At 49.7% G+C, this 15,860-nt stretch overlaps 1 protein-coding gene across 5 annotated transcripts; it reads right to left on the bottom strand.

The window, feature by feature from the left end:
• Nucleotides 1–97: 97 nt before the first annotated feature.
• On the bottom strand, nt 98–14,418 carry RUNDC3A (RUN domain containing 3A). Of its 5 annotated transcripts, none has more exons than XM_043963335.1 (11): nt 14,023–14,418; nt 4,975–5,090; nt 4,316–4,449; nt 3,776–3,861; nt 2,915–3,004; nt 2,686–2,766; nt 2,161–2,341; nt 1,856–2,013; nt 1,146–1,277; nt 830–936; nt 98–729 (listed from the first exon to the last, which is right to left on the bottom strand). In XM_043963335.1, exons 1-11 carry the CDS (start codon nt 14,127–14,129, stop codon nt 587–589), a joined length of 1,335 nt encoding a protein of 444 aa, XP_043819270.1. In that variant the 5' UTR covers nt 14,130–14,418; the 3' UTR covers nt 98–586. The 5 variants fall into 5 exon arrangements, with proteins under 5 accessions (XP_043819270.1, XP_043819271.1, XP_043819273.1 ...); XM_043963336.1 differs by having other exon boundaries at nt 2,161–2,326; nt 14,023–14,417; XM_043963338.1 differs by lacking the exon at nt 830–936.
• Nucleotides 14,419–15,860: the final 1,442 nt, after the last annotated feature.

Below are 15,860 nucleotides of genomic sequence, written 5' to 3'. Positions count from 1 at the left end.
GGTGGGGGTTGAGAGATGGCTATGGCCAGATCCACACACACAGACTCGGCCTGCATACACAGCCCTGGGTGCACATCTCAGGCCCACACACCAGTCATATCATTTCTTCAATTTTTATTTTCACCTCTTCCCCTCCACTGAGCCACCCAGGGGTGCTGGGGAAGGGGGTGGATGGCCCAAGGGGTTTCCATAGAGACAGACAAGAGACAAGTGGTACAGAGGGGGTGCCGTTAATCCAACTCCCCAGGTTTTAGAGGGGGGAGAAGACTGCCAGGGAACTGTGCCCAAGCCTTTCTCTCCCTTTCCAAGAGCCTATGTAAGGATGGGGGAGAAGAGTGAACTCAAAGCAGGGCCTTTCCCCTCCTCCCTTCCCATATTCCCAGTGGTATTGCAGGGCCTTCCCCAGACCAAGTAGCTCTTTGATCTGATCCCACGTCTCCCCTTCCTCCCAAGCTGCCAAGTCAGCTGTGGCTCTTCCAGTGGGAAGGGGGAAGTAATGATGGGTGGAGGTTGGGAAAGGTGGCCTAGTTATCCACAAGAACCGAGGGGAGGGCCGCATGTCCAGCCTGGTGGGGCAGTGCCTGGCTCAGCTTGGGCTCAGGGCAGGGCTGCCCTCCGGACTATCACTCACGAGGCACTCGTTGGATTTGAAGCTTGCCAGGGACTTGCAGCTGGGAATGGATGCCAGGGAGCCACAGAGGCCCAGCATGGAGGGCGTTGGGTCCTTCCCTGGGGGGAGAGGCAGAAGAAGCGGCACACTCAGTGTCCTTTGAGGAAGAAAGGGAGGGGCCGGCACTCATTGGGGGCGGGGTATTTAGAGGGGACTCACCAATGGGACCCCAGGGTTCCCGGTCCCGTTTGCCCTCTCCTAGCCGTTGGGAATCAGAGCTCAGGCTGGCCTCAGCAGACAGCTGCTCAGTGCTCATAAAGCTGTGTCTGTCGGGTGGGCAGATAGGTGGATAGGATTCACACCCGGGAATCTCCACCACTGCCCTATGGAGGGGTCACCTGGAACCCAGGAGCAGCCAGCATCCTGTCACCCCCCCCCTTCTCAGCTGTCTAAATGTTCGTTCCTGTGCTCTAAGAAGGGCCCCTTTCCCAGAACCCCAGAGCTAGGGAGAAAGCCGGGCCCTGATAACTGTTACCTCCGGTAGATCTTGGGGTCATTCCCTGCCTCATTCCCATTGAGTGTCCCCAGTGATGGCCACTGTGGTGATGAAGTGAGCTCCTTGGAGACCTGGGCTAGTGGGGCGTTTTCACAAGGGATCAGGCCTGTCCTGGGGGAGAAAGGGAGTCAGACTCGGAGGGCAATCAGGTTCAAAGTAAAAATTCAATAGAGCACCGGCCCTGGAGTCAGGAGGACCTGAGTTCAAATTCAGACTCAGATACTTGACACTTACTAGCTCTGTGACCCTTGGCAAGTCACTTAACCCCAATTGTCTCACACACACACAAAAAGATAAAAGTAAAAAACCAAATTGTGGGGTGTAGGATTACTAGGTAGGTCAGGAAGGTCTTGAGGCTTGAAAGAAATAGGCATAAGGGGAAAGGGTGAGTTCAGTTAAGGGCCAGGTATGATACTTGGGGGCCCTGGGAATTAGTGTATCCATGAAAAGGGATTTGGGAGGGCATGGGGTAAAAGGGATGATGCTCTCAGGATCCTATCCCATATGAGTATAAGGTGATATGTCAGTGAAAGGCCTGGAGATGATAGGAGAGTCAAGGATGCTGAGGGCTGATTGGTAGAAGTCATTCATTGGGGTACAGAATGATGGGCAGTAGCGGGGTTGGAGGCAGAGGTAGTGGAACCTCTGGAAGTCTTTTACGGGAACGATGGAGACCAGAGAACACTCACAGTTGCTCTTGCAGCTCCAGGATGACCCCTTCCAGCTCCCGCTTCTCCAGCTGATTCTGCACTGTTGCCTCCTCCAGTTGCAGCTGCAGCCGCTTGTTTTCTGCTTCCAGGTCCTTCAGCTGCGATTCTCTAAGTCGTACGAGCTCCTCCAGGTAGCCCTGGGGGAAAAAGGACCTGCTCAGTTGGGGCCCTGAGGACAACACTGGCCGGCTACCTGGTGTGCTTCAGGCCAGCCTTGGGGGGAAAAGTCGAGGCTGTCTTGTGTCCCCGCAGGCTTGCCCATCCCCATCCCAATGCTCAGGCACCTTTTGGGCATAAACAATCCGGAACTTCTGCTCCATTTTGTGCCACTTGCTGTACCAGCTGTCCTCATCTGTCACCAGGGGCATATAGGGGTGCTCGGGGGAGTTATCCTCACTGGTGCTGCTCTCCACGCTGTGTCTCTCCTCTTCATCAGTCAAGTAATCGTAGCTGGAAGGACAGGGACTGAGAAGCATGTAACCCCCTCCCCTCAATGGCTCTGGCAGGGCTAAGGCCAAAGCACTGGGGCTATGAGGCAGGGCTTGAGTTTTCCTTGGCCTCATCGAACTCCCTCTCCCCACCCCCACCCCCACCCTGGCACCTGCAGGTTGGGCAGAAGAAGGAGAGCTGGATACTGAGACCCCTCTCCTTTTGGGTGAGAGATTGGGCAGCATGAGGGGATGGGCACCCAGCCCAAGGCTGTATCCTGTTGGGATAACTTGATTGTCTTGGTTCACCCTCTTTCTCTTGTCCCCCACCCTCACCCCTGGCTTGAATGGGCAGGATCCCTGGCAGGTGAGGAGTCTCACCTTTGGGTGAACTTCAAGTAGGGAGTGTAATCAATCACAACTGGAGTCTTCCCATCCATCACCTCTCCCTTCAGACAGAAGCTAAAGACAAAAAAACCCTGGGGTGGGTGTGACTACGATGGGGCTAGTGGCTGGAGGAGCGGGATGGGCAAGGAGGTGGGGAGGAGTTGCTAGGAAAGAGGAGAGGGAGGTTAGCTGGGGAGTTTTGGGGTGAGGGATCCAGACCCACCTGAAATCGATGGCGCTAAGCCCAATCAGCATCCCTGTGAGTACTGCAGACTCCTCCCGAAGCATGATGGCCCCAGCATCATAGAACCTTCTGGGGTTGGGGAGGCACAGTGACGACTCCTGCCCCACAGGCTCCAGCCCTTCCTCCCCAGGGGCTCTTCCCACCCTATTCATCCCCTCCACCTTCTGATATATAGTTCTTCACTTAGGGCTTTAAGGTTTGCAAAGGGCTTTCTTCACCACTCTGAGGTAGGTGGTATATTATTCCCATTTTCTAGCTGATGAAACGGAGGTCCTGGGGATCTCCTTCCCACCCCCACCCCCCAACTTGACCCCAGAACCCCTTTCCCTGTTGAAGGATGCTTTTTCTGTCCGGCTGCCCCTACACAAATGTTGGGCTCGCTGCTGGCCAATAAAGAATGCATCGCCCCTTCCCACCCCTACCCCATCAGTCTGAAGGCCGGGACTGTGTGTCCTCTACACTGCCCTAAGCTGCCAGCCCAAAGCTTAGCTCACAGGCTCCAGAGGCAGGGTGTGGATGTATGAATGGGAGTGAAAGAACAGGTTGGGTGAGATCATCAATTTTGTGCTGCAAGGGTGCACAGGTCAGCTCTCCATGCACACATACAGGCTTCCTCCACATCTTCAGCCACTCCCCCTTTGTGCCCTGGGCCACCCCTGTAGCCCAAGACAGAGAAGCCTTCAGGAAATCCATGCAACCCAGGACCTATACTCCCAGGGTGTGTCAAAGTAGCTGGGGAGCCAGTGCACTTTCTCCAGAAGCGGAAGAGCTAAGGGGGCAAAGCTGTGCATGCTGGGGCTTGTAGTCTCCAGAGGGAGGAGGGTACATCTGGGCTCTGACCTGGTGGTCCGGGTATCTCGAAGGGCTGTGGAGATATACTCCGACATCCGTTTCTCCATCAATGCCACCCGGATCCAAGCTCGACCCTACAACCCATAGCTCATCATATGCTGCCCTTGGATATAGGGAGCAATGGAGGAGCACCCCTCCCCTCAAAGGAACATGCATGTTGCTCCCCTCCTCTCATCTCTATTCCATGGGTTGTTCTCCTTAAGGGGCTGGAGAGTCTGAGGCCTATGGAAGGGAAGTGGGAGGGCTAGGGAAAGCCCAGGACCTTGGATGCCTCTTGGATCCATGGAAGGAGAGCCAAGAACGTGATCAGTTTTCCGACCCTTCCCACCACATAGTCCCTAGCCTAAACTGGCATGCACACAATCCCTCAGCTGTAGCCTTTCTCCATACCTGGGCACCAAGGCAACTACATCCCCCCTTCCATTGCAGGCTTCCATCCTTCACTCTCCCTTCTCTCCACCAAGTTTGCACTGGTTCCCTGAACCAGTTGAGTCATTGGGTCCTCCCCTACACAGAGGTTTCCCTCACCTTGGCACGGGCTGTGCTGATGTTTTCCATGTTCTCAATGCTGCTCACACAGTTGTTGGGTACCTTGCTGCAGGCCAGCCGGATGTAGTCCCAGAAGCCCCGCTGCCCATCGGAGCTGAACCAGCTAACAGGGCCTGGGGGTGGGGGGAGATGCGGCTGGGCCAGGGACACCATGGGAAGGACCCACCAAAGCAAGGAGGATGAAAGGTATAGACACACAGGTGTAGAAATATGTTTGCACGTGTAATGCATGCATGTATGAAATATACCACTATAAATTGTGCATACATGTATTTAGATACATGAATTGAGTGATTTTTCATACATACATGGGTATTTTTACTATGCAACTTTGTGTTCTAGACTGTGTGCTACTTGGAGTGAGTCTTCTATGGGTAAAGCTAAGGAGTGTATGAGTAAAAGCCATCGCCCCCGCCTCCAGCATCAAACATGTACCCCAGTATCCCCCTTCACTTGCCCAGGATCTGATGGGAATGGGGGTGGGGGTGAGGGGGAGTACAGACTCAGGATGGTAGGGAGGTAGAAAACAGGACTCCCCCCATCCCAGGCTGTTGTGCCCATGGATTAAGTTGTTATAGCCTGGAACCTGGAGGTGGGGAGTAGGGGAAATTTGGGGGGTGGGTAGGAGAGGTGCACACCTTTGAAACGGTGACTGAGGATTTGTTCTAAAATGGCTGCAAAGTTAACAAACTCCTCCGAGGAATCGTCGATGGGCTCAGCCGTGTATTTTTCCAGCAGAGTTTTCACGGAGAACCTAGGCACATAGGGTGACAGTGGGTCATGTGGCGAGGCAAGATGGTGACCAGAGGGAATGGGGTGCCAGCCCAAGCTTGGAGCAACAATTAATGAGATGGCGCAGCTAGGTGGCGCAGTGGATAGAGCACTGGCCCTGGATTCAGGAGGACCTGAGTTAAAATCCAGCCTCAGACACTTGACACTTACTGGCTGTGTGACCCTGGGCAAGTCACTTAACCCCAATTGCCTCACTAAAAAAATAAAACAAAACAAAACAATTAATGAGATGGAGACTAGTAACTGGGTGGGTAGGAAGGGGCAGCGGGTGAGAGGGGAGTGACAAGGGGGTGGCAAGCTAAGAGGAGAAGAATAGGATAGCAGGTGGGAGGGGGCATTGATACCAGGCATGGGTAGAGCCACTCCCCACATTCACTCTCTCCATCTTAATATTTCCTGTTATTCATTCTAAGGGCAGAGGGCAGGGAGCTCAGTTACCCAGCCCCCCCCTTTTCTCAGAGGCTCCTCTTTCCCCTCCCCTCCCCCATCCCCTCTCCTCTTTTCTTTCTGGGCGCTGCTCCAGCCACCCACACACCAGCTGCCCTGCACCCCAGTGGTGCCAATTTGAGTGGGAGAGGGGGATGTGGGGTATGACACAGGCATGAAAGGGGGCGGGGAGCAGCGCCGAGGACTTATTGGAGTGAGACCTGAGAGATGGGAGACCTCTGGTAAGGGAGGAAGACAGAACAAAGTCTTCAGACCAACCACCTCACCAAGGGTCAAAAGTGAGTGAGGGTGTGACCCTGGGCAAGTCACTTAACCCTCATTGCCCTGCAAAAAGAAAAAAAAAGAAAAAAAAAGAAAAAGAAAAGTGAGTGAGGGTATAGCTCTAGATCCTGGAGTGGACAATGGGGCCAGTACTTTCAGGGATGAGCCAAGTGGACTGGATCAAGAGTGTGAAGCTACTGGGGTCAGGGTGGCACACTGATATTCAGTTGGGAGCCTTTGAGCAGTAGGTGGCTTTTCCAATGAACCAAACATGTTTCCTCATCCTAGCATTTAAAGCTGTCCCCAATCTAGCTTTCCTGCCTCTAGGTGAAGTGTGGTTTAATGGAATGAGCACTGAACTTGGAGTGAGACCTGTGTTCAAGTCTTGCCTAGGACACTTGCTAGCTTTGGGACCCTGGGCAAGTAGCTTAAGCTCTCTGTCCCTCAGTTTCCTCATTGTAAAGGTTGAATTTAATGACTCCCTGCTCTTTATCTTACTGACTTCTGCTTCACACACTCGACACTTTCCAGCTTACTGAACATGTCCATCAATTCTAGTCAGTCCTCTCCTGTCTCAGTGCCTTGCCTAGGCCATCCCATGCCTGGAATGCCTCATCTCTACCTATGCAGATTCCATCCTTGAAGGTCCAACTCATGGTCCCCCTCCTCCAAGAAGCCTTTCTTCATTCCTAGACACTCCCACCCCCACCCCCCATTTCTCATTGCAATGACTTTCCGTTCAACACAATGTATGTAGGCATTACACACCGCCTAGCAAGGGGCTCTCAAGGAGCTTAATTCTCCTGTGGCAATGCAATATATGAACAAGATTGGCAATCCAGTATATGGACAACATTTGGGATATAATATATGTAATATATAATAGGGGCAGAAAAGTAAATATAAAGCAGATACCCTTTGCCCCTTAGAACCCCTAGATTCCTTCAGTGCCCAACTCAAACATTACCCTCTCTATGAGTTCTTTTTGAAACCCCCTCCCCCAGATGTTATTCCCCCCTAGTGCTATCCCCTAGTGCCTATACCCCACCCCTCCCATTCATTACCTTTGTTTATTTTCTATATGCTTTTACTTGTATAGAAGGAGAGGAACTAGATCCATGCTTTCCTTGCTAGAGTTAACTCTCAGGTGAGGAAACACCCTTTACTTATGCAGAGGAGTACCTTTTCTGAAATTTATTGTAATAGAGAGTAGCTTCAGCAAAACTCTGTTTTGAGTGAGGCTAGAACCAGATTAAAGTGTAAATGGGAATTGTTTAACAAAATAAATATATAATGCAACGTAGATCATGCTAATTTGTGGTTTTCTAAGTCAATATGCATCCTGCAAGGATCCTTGATACCAGCCTAAAGCACTGAGAGGTTAAATGACTTGACTCCATTGGCAGTCACCCAGAGGTGGGTCTTGAACCAGAGTCTTCCTGGATTTGAGGCCAGTTCTCTATTCTGTGGCATACCTCCTTACATGCCTCTCCTTTTTTTTTTTTTTGAGGCAATTGGGGTTAAGTGACTTGCCCAGGGTCACACAGCTAGTGTCAAGTGTCTGAGGCTGGATTTGAACTCAGGTCCTCCTGACTCCAGGGCCAGTGCTCTATCCACTGCGCCACCTAGCTGCCCCCATGCCTCTCCTAATACTATGTCGGTTCCTTAAGGCAAGGGACTTTCATTTTTCTCTTTGTATCATGAGTGCCTAGTACAGTATCTGACAAACAGTAGGCACTTAATAATTGCTTTGTTGATTGATAACAAAAATAAATTTCAGAAAAGAAAGTACTAGCAATTGGGTGGGTCATGAAAAGCCTGTTAGAGGTGACTTCTGAGTTGTGCTTTGAAAGACGATAGGGGCCTCTAAGTGGTAGAGATAAGAAGAAAATGCTCTCCAGACATGGTGGATAACATGTAAATTTATGTGGGTGATAAGATTTTGTGTCCACAGAACTTAGGTTCCCATTTAGTAGAGACTTAATCTGTTTGTTGAATTGAATTGCATTGTAATGAATTTAATTGAGTGAACCTGTAGTTCCCCAATGCCTGATCTGGTATCATAATTATTATATTGTGCTGGACTCTATGGAGTCCACATGGTTAACTGATGATAGCTGACATTGTTTCATGAGAATATCACTGATTATCTAGATAGAGTTGGGTTAGTTGAAGGAAAATTGTACCCAAGGTCTGGGTTAAAATTTGGGGTTGAAGGGGCAGCTAGGTGGCACAGTGGATAAAGTACTGGTCCTGGATTCAGGAGGACCTGAGTTCAAATCCGGCCTCAGACACTTGACACTAGCTGTGTGACCCTGGGCAAGTCACTTAACCCTCAGTGCCCCACCAAAAAAAAAAAATGGGAGTTGAGATAAAACATCAAACTGGGTAAAGGTTGGATTTCAGGTGATTGCTTAGGATTGAAGTTGCAATGATGATTAGTACAAATGCAGGTAAGGGTGGCATTGAGGGTGAGGCTGGCTTAGAGTCTGGGTTGTTTTGTGGTCAAGATTTAGATTGAGAGCAGAGGTGAATGAACATTACCATTGAGGTTGGATTGGGACTTTCAGAGAATCATAGAATGTCAGAATTTAGAGATGCTCTAGTCTAAATCCTGATTTTAGGATAAGTAAACCAAGGACCTGAATAATTGTATGACTTCTCTCAGTTTGCCCAGCTATTAAGGGCAGAGCTAGGATTCAAAGCCAGGTCTGCCTTAGATTTAGAGCTAGAAGGTACCTCCGAGGTCAGCTAGTCCAACCCTTTCATTTTATGGATTAGAAACATTTTTAGGATCACATAGGTAATAAATGTCAAAGGTGGGATTTGAACCCAGCTTCTCTGACTGCAGACACAGTTTGCTTTCTGCTACACTGCAGTGTTCCAAGTTGTGACAAATTGCTTTCCTATTGGGGAAAAAACAATCAAGGTTAGGATTAGGATTTTCTATCTATTGAGGCTTTATTAGGGATACAGAAGGACTAGGGTTGTGGATTCATCAGAACTTCCAGGTGAGGATCACACAATCACAGGGTCACACAGTCAGGATGTGTCAGTGGCAGGACCTGAACCTAGGTCTTCCTGACTCTCTATCCACTATGCCACGTTTCTTCTCTGATGATTGAGTAGAGTTGATTGTTTTTATTTATTTTTTTTCTTTTCTTTTTTTTTTCTTTTTAGTGAGGCAATTGGGGTTAAGTGACTTGCCCAGGGTCACACAACTAGTAAGTGTTAAGTGTCTGAGGCCAGATTTGAACTCAGGTACTCCTGACTCCAGGGCCGGTGCTTTATCCACTGCACCACTTAGCTACCCCTGAGTTGATTGTTTTTAGAAGTCTAGTTGAAGGATGTTCCCTCACCTGGGAATTTATTCTACTGAGGAAATAATCATGGTTGAAGTTGGCTTTGGGGCTTTGGGGCTAGGGTTATAAGTTTAGATCTTTAGCTGAGCTTTCATGCCCCCTTCCTTTCTGGCTTTTCTCTTGCTTTTTATGCAATTGGGTTTCTTGAATGAAAAAGAAAAGATTTCTAGTTGAGGTGGAAGGGTCTTAGTTGAAGCTGAATAAATGGGATTGAGTATACAATTAGGATTAGGGTCAATTGGGGCAACCATGGTGAGAAATTTCTCCCAAACACATAAATTCCCATGGGAACCACCAGACCCAATGTTCAAACAGAATGGCTTCCATCCACAAAAGACACTATAATAGATTCTCCTTAATAAGCTTAGATAAAATGGCAGCTTATGAGACAGTGGAGCACCTGGGGCCTTAGGGAGAATGGAATCCTGCTAAAGGCTGTTAAGCCTATAAATGAGCTCCATGATAATAATGGACTTTCAAGAACCATATTGGTTTCCAAATCCATATAGTCAATGTCTACTAGTGTTCCAACCTCATTTCCCCAACTCTTCATCTCTATTATCTGACTGTAGGGAGATTTCAAGTGAGGTAGGGATTCCCTACCCAATCCCTACTTCTTGTAATTTTCATCCATATTCAACTCAAGTCATTTCTTATTTCATAGTTATTTCACAATTTTATGAAATGTACAAGGCACTATGCTAGGTGCTAGGAGTACAAAAACAAAAATGGAAAAGCCCTTACTCTCAATGAGATTATGATCTTCTAGAGGTTGGCAGGGACATATTGGTGCAGTGGGTAGAGTGTTGGGCCTAGAGTCAGGAAGTCAAATCCAGCCTCAGACACTTCCTAGCTGTGTGACCCTGGGCAAGTCGCCTAACCTTGTTCGCCTCAATTTCCTCATCTGTAAAATGAGCTGGAGAAGGAAATGGCAAACTACTTGAGTATCTTTGCCAATAAAACCCCAAATGGGGTCATGAAGAGTTGGATACAACTGAAACAACTGAACAACAACATACAGATGAAATCATTTTGGCGGGGGCAGCTAGGTGGTGCAGTGGATAAAGCACTGGCCCTGGATTCAGGAGGACCTGAGTTCAAATCCAGCCTCAGAACTTGACACTAGCTGTGTGACCCTGGGCAAGTCACTTAACCCTCATTGTCCACACACACACACACACACAAAAAGACAAAAAAGAAATAATTTTGGAGGAAGAGGGTTTGGGCAAAGAGTAATACTAGCAATCAAATGGATCAGAAAGTAGCACCTGAATTGTGATTTGAAGGAAATTAGGGAATCTAAGAAGAAAAAGTGAGGAGGGGGTGCCTTCCTGAAATAGAGGACAGCCCATGCAAAGGTAGGGAGGTGAGAAATAGCATTTCACGTAAGGGGAACAGTTGGCAGGCTAGTTTTACTAGAACAGAGAGTGTATAATATGAAACAAGACAGGAAAGAGAGGTGGGAGCCAGATTGTGGATGCTTTCAAATGTTAAGCTGAGAATTTTGCATCTTATTTTAGAGGCAGCCAGGAGCCAGTGAAGATTTTTGAGTGGAGGAGTGATGTGGTCAGATCGGTGTTTTAGGTATAACAGTTTGGCAGATGGATAATGGATGGGTTTAGAAGACAGGCCAATTCAGAGTCTATTGTAATAGTCCAAGTGAGAGGTTATGGAGGCCTGCTTGAGCTGGGCAGGGGGTGTGGTTGTGTTCAGAGAAAGGAGGGGATTCGTGTGAAAAATGTTGTTGAAGTAAAACTGAGAAGCCTTGGCAACTGATTGAATATAGGTGGGTGGGGGCCATAAGGGAAAGAGAAGAATAAAGGATGACTCAAAAAATGGGTGACTGGAAAGGATTGGTGGTGCCCTCAACAGAAACAGGGAAGTCTAAAGGAAGGATGGGTTCGGGGAAGGGGAATAGAAATTGAGTTGTTTCCTATGTGTTGAGTTTGAGATGCCTATGAGACATCCAAGTGAAGGAGTCCAGGAGGCAATGAGGGACTGGTGTTCAAGAGGGAGATTAGATCTGAATACCCAGATTTCTGAGTCATCAGTAGAGATGGTAATTGAACCCATGGGAGCCAATGAGATCATAGAGAGGGTTTAGGGAGAGAAGCGAGCCCAAACATAGCTTTGGAGGATTCCCACATTTAGTGATTAGAAGCTGGAAGATGATCCATAAAAGGAAATTGAGGGGAAAAAACTGAGCAGACAGGTAAGAAGAGAACCAAGAGAGAATAGCGAGGCAACTAGGTGGCAAAGTAGATGAAGCGCCAACCCTGGATTCAGGAGGACCTGAGTTCAAATCTGGCATTAGACACTTGACACTTACTAGCTGTGTGACCCTGGGCAAGTCACTTAACTCTCATTGCCCCGCCAATAATAATAATCATCATAATCATAATAACAACAACAACAACATCATGGAAACCCAGGGAGAAGAGAGTAACCAGGAGAAGGGGGTGGTGGACCTTGTCCAAAACTCCAGAGAGGCCAAGTACGGGATTTAGTAGCTGAGTTTATAGGGCCATAGATGTAGAGACAAAAGGGAGCTTAGAGATCATCTAGTGTGACCCCTCTCCCATTTTACAGAGGCCCAGAGAAGTTAAGTAACTTGTCCAAAGTCACACAGGAGTGTTAGATCCATGGCAACCTTTGCAAGAGTAGTGGGATCAGAAGACAAACTGGAAGGGAGCAAGGAAGAGGTGAGGATATGGAAGCACAAATATAGACAAACCTTTCTAGGAGTTTGGCTCTGAAACAGAGAAGACAGTAATTTGAAGGAATGGCATGGTCAAGTAAAGGGTTTTTAAAGAGGGGGAGATGTGGCTATGTCTGCGGGTGGCAAAGATGCAGCTAGTGGATGGAGAAATTGGAGATGAGGGAGAGGAGATGAGGGAGGTGGTAAACATCCTCTGGGAGATAATGGGATGAAAAGCAGAAATACAGGTTTTGGTCTCAGCAAGGAGAAAGTTCACCTCTTCGTTAGAGACTAAAGCAAAGTAGGAGGGGATGGAGGATCATGAAGACAGGTTTTAAGATGTAGAGGAGGGGAAAAGCTAAAGCTAAAGGTAGATAGCCACAAGATATGGTAGAGGAAAGGGAAGGAGATGGGGACATAGGAGGTGAATGAGGAGACCGTGAGGTATAGGGACAAGCAGATGAGAGAGGCAGAAAGTATTTGGGCTGGGGGACAGGGGGGTGCACTTTGGGGCTCATGAGTGAATTTGCATAAATGCCAAGGCCCCTGGACAGTGTCATCAGAGACTAGAGCCCACTTAGCTGATCAGCCTGGGTTCCAATCAGGGAGGTGCCAGAAGCAAGACCTGTGTTTAGAAAGAAGATGGCAATAGTGTGTGTGGCAGGGGACAGGCTTGACTCCTGGACATGGAGGTAGATTTGGCTGAAGGGAGCCACATCTCTCCTCAGATAGGCTTCTTTCCCCAGGATGGTACCTTGAGGCTTCTTGCAGGCATAAGAGGCATGGGTAAATAGCTAACAAGAGATCTAAGGAGGGAAACTGGGGTAGGATGTGAGGATGGGGAAAGTGGCTCATCTCTAAGTCACTTCTGGCTCCCAAAGTGTGAAGTTGGTGCTGTTGGCAGGGTTTATTTTGGGCACGGAGTCAGAAGTAATTGAATCACTGAAATACCAAGACTGGGCAGGGGACATTCACTGGACACTAGGGCAAGAGAGGAAGTTCTGGGAAGAAGGAAGATCCCTTTAGACCCCTAGCTGCACTTCCCCTATTACCTTTAGGTCTCTGGGTCTCTTCCCATGTAATCAGCCCCATTCCTCTCTTTATGCTCCCCCCCTCCTCCCACCACACACACACACACACACACACACACACACACACTTAGGCCTCTGACATTTAGAACCACAGCACCTCGGGAAGATACAATTTTTTTCAAAATTGACAACTTGTTCCTCCTTCCACCATGAAATGGATTGAGAGGGACCCCTCATGATCTGAGAGTGGTCACACTCTCCTCCCATCCTAGGCCCAGGTCTCACAGGTGGGCAACTCTTACTCGTACCCTTTGGCATCCTTCAGGACTTGGAAAGATTTGGGTACTCAGTTTCCTTTATCATTCAAAGTCGATGGCCCAGAATGTGTGCCCAGGGATGATGGGGGCACTATCCATATTCTGGGGTGTTTTCCCTGAGGGGAGTTTTCAAGTTCATGCTCCCACCACAGATGAGTCTGCTAGAGATGTCTAGACCAGCAGGGAGAAGTGTCTCCTTCTTTTCTCTGTTCTTGAAGTGAAACGAAGTCATGTAGGAGGGGAAGGACTGTGCTGAGGGTGTAATAGGCACCATCCATCAGACTGACACTCTCAGTATGTACCTGCTCCTTATACCCACCCTCCCCAGGGTGCCAACCCTTCCCATCCCTCCCCCTCCACTTCTCTCCCCACTCCAGCTATAATGGCACTTTCTCGTCTTTACAGGAAGCTTCAATGCCAAATGAGGAATCTCCCTTTGTCCCCAAGCTGGTCACCAGCCCTGGAAAGATCTAAAAGGGTGGGGGACAGGCCTCTTCGAATTCTTTCCTCACTTTGGGTGACCAGTTAAGCAAGCTTGGTATTCATTTTAAGTATTTTGCTTTCTATCGAATGCTTTATGCCCACAATGGCCCTGGTCCTGGAAGCCCAGCCTGTATTCAGAATAAATCCCGGAATAGAACAGCCCTGCTCCCCCTCCCTGCCACTTCTCTCCACCCCAGCCCTTTTCATTTGTCTTGTCCCTTCAAAGTGGTCTAATTTTCTCCCCACAGGCCCTAGCAGCCAGCCAGCCACCCACCCACCCTCTGCCTTTCCTCACCTGCAGACAGTGATCAGATTTCTCCGCTCCACGGCCACGTTGCGGGAAGACGCTTTCTTAGAGGACAGTCCCAGAGCCATGGTGGACTGGACGCAACTGGATTCCATCCAGATGTGGTGTTGCCTCTGCTGCCGGCCGCCCCTCTACTCCCTGGGCCCTCCACCCCTACCCTTACCCCGCTCCCCGGCAGCCCGACAAAATCAGGGCTGGGCTTTCAGCCGGCCCCAACCCCCCCTCCCTTCCCTGGCCATCCCCCTGATTCCACGCTCAGAGCCCCGGGTCCCCCAACCTCTCCCTCCCCAAGTGGCTGAAGCTCCGCAGCAAAACAAGGGCCGAGGAGGGAGCTCTCCGAGGTGCTGAGCCTGCCTGCGCCCTGTTCTCCCCCCTCCCCACCCCCACCCTCCCCTTCCCCCCTCCCCGCTCCACCTCCCTCCTCCGTCGATGACGTAAGGCCCCCAGGTCCCGCCCTCCGACAGGCTACGGTCCAATCCGAGGAGGGGTGCAGGGGTTGGGTGTTAGAGAAGAGGGGAGGACCAGGGCCGAGTTTGGAGCGAGCCCTTGAAAAGATTGGAAAGCTACGTTGCCAATTCACGGGGCGGGGGCAGGGGGGTGGGGTGGGCAGAAGAGGGGAGGAGCCTAATAGCCACAGCCCACCCCTAACCCAGGGACAGTCTCTGATCTCCAGTCTCTGAGTTGTTATCTCTAGCGTCTCTAATCTCTACCAGCTGGCCCTGGGCAACTCTCAGTCTCTGAACCGTGACCAGGAGACCTGACACCCTCTCATATATCCCATCTGTCTCTCTGACCTCTCCCTACCTGTGTGTCCCAAGGGAACGCAGAACCGGGATCTGTCTGTCCGTCTCTGGGTGAAGGATGGCACTGGATCCAAGTCCCTGCAGTTTGCAGGAGGAAGCCAGAGAAATGTGAGGGTGGGGGAGGTCATGGTCATTTTTGAGCTACTTATGTGTTGAGACAGCTGCAGAGGGTACCAGCCTAGATACCAGCTTCTCTAACTGACACCCCCCCCCACCATCCCCTGTGGAGGGCAGGGCCAACTGTCCAGATGGGCACTGGCATTAACCCTTCCACTTCCAGAGTGTGCCTCCCCGTGCCATCTGCCAGCTCTGAATGAAGCCATTGACTGGGCACAGAGCCACTCAGGCCCTTCCTGTCACATGGGCCCCAGCCAGCCGATCATAGTCTCCCTCACACCTGGTGAAGTGAGGAAATTAAAGCACAAACCTGACTTCCTTCCATGCCACCACAACCTTCTCTCTAAACTACTTTCACCCAACCCTTGCTCATCTACTTATTACCTTTCTGCCTTCTCAGCAGGCCCAGACACTGCATCCTCCCCACCCACCCCACCCCCTCCATTTTTTCCCCTAGCTCACTGATTGCCTGCTATTTCTGTCCTCCAAGAAGCTTTTCGTAGATTGACTGAGGAAGAAAAGAAGGGTTTCTCTGTTCCACCTCAATGTTCCACTCCAATTCGTGCATTGCCCCCAACCCTGTGTCTTTTAGCTCTAAATCTATTATATGACTAGAAAGATTTTTTGTTCTAAGATTTTATTTTCTACCAACTCCAGGCTTCAAAGTCCAGGCCCTGCCTGGCCTCCCAATCTGTAGCATTCTCTTCTTCTTCGGCAATTGGGGTTAAGTGACTTGCCTAGGGTCACACAGCTAGTAAGTGTTAAGTGTCTGAGGTCGGATTTGAACTCAGGTCCTCCCGAATCGAAGGCCGGTGCTTTATCCACTGCGCCACCTGGCTGCCCCTGCATTCACTTTTTCTTACCCTTCTTAAATTCTAACTCACCCTCGGGACTAGCTCTGCTTTT

Source organism: Dromiciops gliroides, chromosome 4 (assembly GCF_019393635.1).
Source record: "Dromiciops gliroides isolate mDroGli1 chromosome 4, mDroGli1.pri, whole genome shotgun sequence".
Taxonomy (NCBI): domain Eukaryota; kingdom Metazoa; phylum Chordata; class Mammalia; order Microbiotheria; family Microbiotheriidae; genus Dromiciops; species Dromiciops gliroides.
This window is presented reverse-complemented; position numbering and strand designations above follow the sequence as displayed.